This window comes from Octodon degus, unplaced genomic scaffold (assembly GCF_000260255.1).
Source record: "Octodon degus isolate 3935 unplaced genomic scaffold, OctDeg1.0 scaffold00084, whole genome shotgun sequence".
NCBI classification, from domain to species: Eukaryota; Metazoa; Chordata; class Mammalia; order Rodentia; family Octodontidae; genus Octodon; species Octodon degus.
This window is the reverse complement of record NW_004524660.1, coordinates 2,291,393-2,300,212: the sequence shown is the minus strand read 5'-3', so window position 1 is coordinate 2,300,212 and position 8,820 is coordinate 2,291,393. Positions and strand designations below refer to the sequence as shown.

The 8,820-nt window shown below is 42.8% G+C and overlaps 1 protein-coding gene across 1 annotated transcript in view; it reads right to left on the bottom strand.

Moving 5' to 3' along the window:
• Psma5 (proteasome subunit alpha 5) overlaps positions 1 to 6,886 on the bottom strand; it is a 20,149-nt gene extending 13,263 nt beyond the window's left edge. The window contains exons 1-3 of the mRNA XM_004636929.3: positions 6,735 to 6,886; positions 2,795 to 2,861; positions 757 to 883 (exon numbers count right to left, since the gene is read on the bottom strand). Of these exons, the coding sequence (XP_004636986.1) occupies positions 757 to 883; positions 2,795 to 2,861; positions 6,735 to 6,763 (223 nt within the window). The 5' untranslated portion in view covers positions 6,764 to 6,886. The remainder of the gene's footprint in view (positions 1 to 756; positions 884 to 2,794; positions 2,862 to 6,734) is intronic.
• Between the last annotated feature and the right edge of the window lie 1,934 nt (positions 6,887 to 8,820).

Below are 8,820 nucleotides of genomic sequence, written 5' to 3'. Positions count from 1 at the left end.
AACAAGCTTAGCAAAAGCATCAGGGACCGCGGTTCAATCCCCCAGCACCACATGCCAGCCAGCCCTGCCCCCTGGTGGGCTGAGCTGGCCTCTCTCTCTCTCTCTCTCTCTCTCTCTCTCTCTCTCTCTCTCTCTCTCTCTCTCTCAAATAAATAAATAAATAAATAAATAAATTTAAAAGAAAAAGAGGGTGAGGGAGGACAAGAAATAAAAAAAATTAATCTTAAAATAAGAGGAAAAAGATTCACTGGGTCAAAGTTTATTCTTAAAACTGTCTGAATCTTAAGTCACTGCAAAAATCTTTGCTCATGCCGTTTTCTGCGGCCACCTGAGCCCCTGCCGGTGATCCTGCTCCTGCTGGTCCCCTCTCAGCAGTAACGTTAGTCATCAACAAGGAACCAGCGGGCTAACCTGTAACTCAACCTTTGCCTATCTGAACAACCATCACCCGTGCCAAATCTCAGTCTGAGGGGCAGCGAAGAGGGTAGCTCAGTGGTAGTATCTGCTAACCTGGGTTAGATCTCCAGCACTGTAAAAACTAAAATAAAATAAATCTGACAAGCAAAGAAACTTCTGGGAGTGAGTCAAATATACATGAGTCCTACAACTCCTAAAGTTATGCACACTGGCCTACTGCCTGGGAACTGGTAGCTAACCAGGAAATAAGGCATGCATCCTGTGAAACCCCCACTTGAAACTTTGTAGGAGGCTCAGCCCAGGCCAGAGTCCACAGAGCAGCTCTGCCCTGCTTCTTACCTATGTGAGCATCAATCTCTACTATCTTCTCAATGCTGCTGGGCTCCATGAGTGGAGAAGTTATTCTCTTCTCCACAGCTAGGCATACACCTTCTGATGTCTGGATCCCAATGGCGGTAGAACCAAGCTGAAAGAAAACATGTTTTAGTTACCAATATGGGTTAAAGAACAGTCTCAAGTACTCACCAGAGTTCTCTATAAATCTTTACTAGATATAAGCTTCAATCATCCATATTTAGTAGCCAAACAGTGAGTCCCCCAATAAGTATACTATTCCTGTCAATAGCAAGAGCCTTGATTTGTAGAACGCTGTGCTTCTAAAAAGGAAATTCAGGGTTAGGGAGATAGCTTGGCAGTCTATTAGTGCCTGCCTGGCAAGCAAAAGGACCTGGGTTCAATCCCTGGTACTGCATACCGTGCTGGCCATCAAAACCAGGTATGTGGGCACACACCTGCAATCCCAGCACTGGGGAGGCTGGGACAGGAGGATCACTACAAGTCCCAGCTTTGTAGTGAGATCTTGTACCAAATAAATAAATAAATAAATAAATAAATAAATTTAATTTTTTTAAAAAGGCAATCCAGGGGCTGGTGAGATGGCTCAGTGGTCTAAAGCACCTACTTAGAACAAGCTAAGCAAATCAGAGGGACCACGGTTCAATCCCCCAGCACCACATGCCAGCCAGCTCCGCCCCCTGGTGGGCTGAGCTGGCCACACACACACACACACACACACAAATAAATTAAAAAAATAAAAAATAAAAAAAAAAAAATAAAAAGGCAATCCAATAAAATCTTAAAAATATCTGAAAAATGACCCGCTCTTCAGAGAGGTGAGTCTGAAGACTACTAAGGACAAGAAGCAATGAATGCTGATGTTTTTTCTGGACCTGTTCTTATTTAACCTCTGCTACCTATCTTGGGTCTGTCCCAAAATGTGATATTCCCCAAATCCATGAGGATATAGAAAAGAGACAGAGACAAGAGAGAGGAGGACAGGAAAGAATAGGAGCAAGGGGAAAAGAGAGCTGAGGGGAAAGGGGAAGGGAACAGCAGGGAAAAAGACGGATCAAAAGAAAAGATTACCAACGACATAAACACTATCTCCAAGCACACCAGCAGCCCACAGTATAGCTTATCTCCATTCCACCATGCTGATCATTTACCCTTCTCTGCCTCAGTTTCCTTGTATGCAAAGTGAGGATAATGATACTAATAAGACCTACAACAAGAATCAATATAGGGCCGGGAGATAGCTCAGTAGAATAAGTGCTTGCCTGGCAAGCACAAGGTCCTGAGTTCAATCCCCGGTACCGCAATATATAATATATAAATACAGGGCTCATCAAAGCATGTGATATGTTTACATTTTTAAAAAATATTTTAGGGGGCTGGAGAGATGGCTCAGTGGTCTAAAGCACCTACTTGAAACAAGCTTGGCAAAGCACAAGGACCGCGGTTCGATCCCCAGCACCACATGCCAGCCAGACCCGCCCCCTGGTGGGCTGAGCTGGCCACACACACACACAATAAATAAATGTAATAAATAAAAATAAATAAAAAAAACTTCACTTATTCTTTAAAAAAAAAAAAAAATATTTTAGGGGCCAAGGAGATGGCTCAGTGGAATAAGCACTTGCCTGGCAAGCACAAGGGCCTGAGTTCAATCCCTGGTTCCACCAAAAATAAGTAAATAAATAAATAAAATAAAATAAAAAATATTTTAGTATAAGGTACACATTTTAGATAGATTCTGGGGATCACTTATGTAATGTGGTCAAGGTAACAAAATATAGAAATACAGGGGCTAAATCTGAATTGCCACATTCCTATTTATATAAAGAAGATTATAAACACAAACATGCTCCTGCACCCCTAAGAAAAAGTTATTACAAAATTACGAAGTGACTTGCTTAAAAAAATTTAAATTTAGGTGTTAGGAACAGGATTGAAGTTGTCATACAAGCACCTAATAGGCCATCAAGGGATATGACATTTCTAACAGGACATGACACTTCCACGCTGCTTGTTACTATACCTTGATAGCCTCGATGGCATATTCCACTTGAAACAATCTTCCTTCAGGAGAGAAAGTATTCACACCTCTATAAATTAAAAAAAAAAAATATTAAAGAGTCAGAAAAATTACTCCTATGGACATTGGCCTCAAATTCCGTGACAACTAGTGGAAATGACTACAAGATAGGGACACTGTCATTACCTTCTGCTTTGCCCACAACAATCTGTAGGGTGTCTTTTTATTTTTTGGTATATTAATAGTGTCAAGGAGTAGAACCTATATACATACTACTGTCTACTCACAGAAAACCTTCCCACACTGCTCAAATGAGAGCAAGTGACTTTTCTATCTCAATCATGAGGCAACCTGTCTCATGAATCATGAGTCATCTCACCAATTCCTTTGATACATTCGGCCCCGAAATTATCAGGTAATTCCCAAGAAAATACGCATTTTTCTGTACCTTCTTATAATATGCATTTCATGTTAATACCTTACTTCATAATAAAAGTCACAGGTACATTATTTGTATGAAATAGTATTGTTATCTTAACGAGCTGACATCATCTGTGTAGCCACTACAGCCTTAGTTCACTAACATCTATACCAATTACACACCAGACTGCCTTTCTCTCTAAAATATGTCTTCCTAACTTTCCCTGCTTCCACAGGTCAGAAATCTCTGTGAAGAGGCATCTATCATGGTGTTAGCTATAAGAGCTTTTATAAAGCACACAATGGACACCTTAAAAATATTTGAACAAATGACTGAAAATGACTTGGTTTATGAAGTGTGGACCTAAAACAGGTAGTACATAATACACCATTTATAAAATTGTTTTACCGATATTTTTCAAAAAAAATTTTATGTATAACTCCAAAATATAAAATGGATAATAAAGTTGACATGTGCTGAGCATGTACTACATGTATGATGTCATAACCTTTAAATAATTTAATTCAGTCTTCAAAATGATCCCAGAAATAATATTCTAAGGAAGATACTATTTTAAGGTGAGGATGGTTTTGTGGTCCTGGGGATTGAACGGAGCTACATTCTCCAGTCCCTTCTAAATTTGAGACAAGGTCTTGCTAAGCCATTAAATCACCCAAGCTGGTCTTGAAAATTTGCAACCTTCCTGCCTCAGCCTCCCAGATCAGTGGCACTGTAGATGTGTGGCAGCACACCCACAGAGGGGGAAAGATGCCCAAAGTCACTTAACATATATAAGAGGGAGAGCTGGAATTAGAATATTAGAGAAATTAGAATTTAGGCAACTGGAAAGAGGAGTTAGAATTCACGCCACCTGACTACTGAGACCTAGCTATTAACTCGTTCACTGTATTGCCTCTGAGAATTAGTCTGGCTATACTGTGGGTGGAGAGGGCCATCCCAGCCTTCCGGTACCCTGAAGATGGAAGTTTAGGGCTCTAAAGAAAAACTTTAACAATCACTGAAAGTAAAGTTGGAGGTCAGAAGATTGAGAATTGAGTTATAGTTTTGCCACTTTCTAACTTTAATTCTCTCAGGTGAAAAATAGCAGACACTTGGTCTGCCTTTTTCACAAAACAATTGGCTACTGACTGGAACAGAGTATGAAACAACTCTAAATGATCAAGCACTCTGTGGTTGTGACTTTTTTACTCTAAGTTAGAAACTTCATCTCAGTGAGGCAGTGCATTACATTACTACATCCTCACTAATGCACACTTCATTTTGGTCTTTCTCTAAAACTTTACTGCCTCCCTCAGTTATTTTACATATGCTAAGCAACAGCTAATTCCAAATCTCTATTACCAGATTGACCTCTTTCGTGATGAAGCTGAACGCCTGCTGAACACTTCCACTTGGATAGTCCATTAAAACCTAACATTCAACATTTCAATCTGAAATACTGTACGCTTAAAGCCTGTCACTTGCAAAATCAGCTTCATTTTGCAACACTGCTACTTCAGTTTACTTTAAAACACCACCAATCTTTTGGTTTCCTCAAACTATAAAGTTCTGGATTATATGACTTTTTCCTCCTCATCCTCTCCCATATCCAACCATACACCAAGTCAGCAATCCACAACACATTGCTCTTCCTTCCTCAATGTCACCACTACCTTTCACCTAAGTACTGCAAAAGCCACCTAACAGGTATTGATTTAATCTTTCCTCTAATCCAGTCAATTAATCTCTATAGTGTAATCATGATATATAACTTCTTAAAATGAAAATTAACGGCACACAGTTGCCTATAAAGAAAGACCCAGGGCTGGTGAGATGGCTCAGTGGTCTAAAGCACCTACTTAGAACAAGCTTAGCAAAGCACAGGGACCACGGTTCAATCCCCCAGCACCACATGCCAGCCAGCCCCGCCCCCTGGTGGGCTGAGCTGGCCACACACACACACACACACACACACACAAAATAAATTAAAAAAAAGAAAGACCCAAACTGCATAGCCTCTTATTAAAAACAATCCAGTATCTACAATTATCCTGTTTTCCCCATATCTACTGCTATTCCCATAACACGCATCATATGTGTCTATCAAACTGGACTTTTCTCTAACAAGCATTGTTGGTCATTTCCCTAACAAGCTGCTGCTCCATTTTTCATCCTATAGTCTTTGGCCCAAAACTACTGACTCACTGTTTTTATTTATTCAAATCCAACTTTCTCATTACCAGTTAAAATATCACCTTCTTAAGCGATAATCTCTTACTGGACACAATCTCTCTCTCCACAACTTCCAGTGTTGATTTAAACTCCTATTTCTGTCTCAGACTATACTTGTCTACTTTTGCAAATAGTTCTTTGGAACAGTCTCCTAGATGACCAAGAATCTTGCTTTTGTTTATTGCTGTATGACCAGCATCTAAGACAATATACACTACTACCTAAGAAACAAGGGCGGTATTTTCAGTACTCTTAGGAAGATACAAAACTTGATAAAGGCCTTCGGATGAGGATCGCAATTTTCTCATACACACCTTAGACTCAAAACTGTGTGGTCCAAAGATGACTCTTACTACCCTGGAAACTAAATATTGACTAACAAAATCAATTTGTTTGACTACAGCAGGAAAAGGTGGTCTTAAAATGACATAAACCTACTAGTCAGTAAAATGTGACTTCCAGGTGATCAACACCTTTGAAAAGAAGCTTCTCAAGCTCCCTAGTACCAAGAAATCAGCTCTTCCTAGCCTTTAAACAAACTTTAACAGCGAAGTGCAAACCTTACAGATCAAAACAGAAACTGAAAGTAAAAAGATCTACAGCATGAATATGTAAGATTTAAAATTTCCAAGCTCTCAATGTTTCATTTTAAAAGACAAACTTCTTTGATTTTCTAAAATATTACATAACATTAAAACTAACTCGCTTCAAACTTTTATGAAAGTTCAAAAAAATTTGCCAAGTGTAATCAGCTTGAGGTTAAATCTTGCGAGATCCATTCTAAATTCTGGTTCCTAGAAAGTCCGATTCCCAGACGGATGCGTCCCGGCATGGCTGAGACTGCTTTCGCGCTTTTGCAGAAGCGCACAGCCCAGCGCGCTCCACTACACACCCATTTAATAGTCTCCCGTTGCTTCTTACCCCAGGCAACACGTTTCACTTAAATAAAAAAAAAAAAAAGAGGCAGTCATATTTAGCACGAAAAGATGAGCGGAGAGGGGACCCCGAACTTCTGCAGGTTAAAGGTGGGGGTCCCGATTCAACCTTCTTCTCCAGGCATCTCGCTTCCGCAGTCGGGACCCAGCAGTGACTCAGCGGTAGGACGAGAGCGGCCAACCTGCCCATCTTAGCCTGGGGAATGACAGCAGGCACCCGGGAGGGCAAGAAATCCCCGGGTGCCGCCAGACGCGGGATCCCGGAGCGCCCCATGACACGGCAGAACGCAGGCCGCGGCCGGGCTCCGCGCCCACCCCCCCGGAATCCCGACCCGCTTCTCCCCGCCGCACCGACCTGTCGTATTCCGACCGCGTGAGGAACATGGCGAGGACAGTAGAAGGCGGCAGTGGCTACGCTAAGTTTCTGAGGACTAACAGAAGTCCACCAGCACCCAATTCAACCTCACGGCCACAGCACCAAAGCCCCGGGGCTCCCTACTGCGCACGCGCGCGCGACCCCTTTCGCCCGCCCACCCATGCCAGCCTTCTATTGGCTAGTTGCAGGTCTCGTCCCAGGTGATTGGACCAGCGCGCTTCCGCGTCCGACCTCGGTGAGCGCCAGTGGGGCGGGACAAGGGCGTTCTTCCGCTTTACCTTGCCGGCGGTTGCTAAGGGCGCTGGGAGCTCGAGGCTCACGGGGAGAGTAAGCATTTTAGCGAAAGTGTGGACTCGCCCCGAGACTGGCAGCGGGGATGATTTGTGCTGAGAGTTGGGTTGTTTAACCCCGACTTGATAAATCCCTCACCAGCTCCCGTAATCTCAGCGAGAGGACGTTAGTTTCGTTTCCTCAGCACGCTCTGCTAGCCCAGGGTTTTCTGGCTTCCCGGCTGGCGCGGTCCTCAGGTTGTGCTGAGGAAGGACTCTGGGACGTGGGTGCAGAGGCGTGCGCTGCAGGGGCTCTGCGAAAAGTTGGTGGGTTCAGTCCGTAAGAAGATACTCAAATTTCTGCACGGTTAAGGTAATATCGGTAGGTCTTCCGTAGATTTCCTTCACCCCAGACAGGTTTCAGAGCTGGTGAGGCAGAGGTCAGGATCCGGAGTCAGAATTTTCCGGTGTTTGTGAAGACTAGCTTGTTCTGTGCTTCTTGCTTCCCTTCCCTTAAGGTTATGAAGCATTTAAATAGCTTCATACGGGCTGGTGAGATGGCTCAGTGGTCTAAAGCACCTACTTAGAACAAGTTTAGCAAAGCACAGGGACCGCGGTTCAATCCCCCAGCACCACATGCCAGCCAGCCCCGCCCCCTGGTGGGCTGAGCTGGCTACACACACACACACACACACACACACACACACACACAAAATTTAGAAAATACATAAATAAATAGCTTCATAAGAGCATGGTAAGTGAATTACTTGTTAAAAGCTAGGTCGTTGTTGGATTCAATAAGAAGAAGTTGGCCTAAAGGTACAAAGTTTCAGACCAGATGAATACATTTTTAAAAAGAAATGTGTACCTTTATTAAAATGGTTTTAGGCTTTACATATACTAATTTTAGTAGTCAAATATTTTTTTTTTCCAAAAAATAAATGGCGCTACAGAATGCAGTACTGGCCAACAGTCCTATTTTTGCTTTCCTTTTAAATCAAAGAATAGTGTGAGGAATCAGGAAGTATTACAGAAAAGAAAAAGAGAGAGAGAGAAACGGAGGAAAAAATGGACACCAAACTTTTGTAAATAGAAGCGGGGGATGAAGAGAGGGTAGAGAAAAGAATCAAGATGCTGTTAGTAGATTGGTCTAAGCTGTAGCAGCATAAGTCCTAATAAAGCTTCTGGGTGGCATATTGTGTTCTGTTTGCCACTTCTGCCTCTAGTGGAGCACAATAGCTACTGCCACCTAAGGCCCCTAGTGCCAAAAGTAGCCAGCAACCATGGCTGCTAATAGCAGAAGTGACTTAACAGCCAGAGAATAGCAGAGGGCAACAGAGAATTGTCAGGAGGCAGCACCTCTTGTGGCTGGAGGGATTCCCCAGGTTCATTTAGCTATTTACTCTGAGCAGCAAGAAGAGGTGTTAACCCAAGAGCTGATACACTGGCATTCACGTCTCAGGGCCACTGTAGCTAAAAGAGCTACACTCTGCCCATTCATGACTCCTGTATAAACTGAGCAAGAACCCTCAACCAATGGGTGACATCTTGGAACCTTGTACAGGGGGAGCCTTCCTTTACTCCCTTCGAAGAGCAGGGCGAACAACAGTGACAGTGACCAATGAGGGGAAAGTAGCTGACAAAACAGCCCATGTCTGAATTCCTCCTGAATTTAACAGAAATTTCTTTTTTGTAGTTCCTAGCCAGTCAGATATTTGGTGCTAATTAAAATCAGAAATTCCGGGCTGGCGAGATGGCTCAGTGGTCTAAAGCACCTACTTGGAACAAGCTTGGCA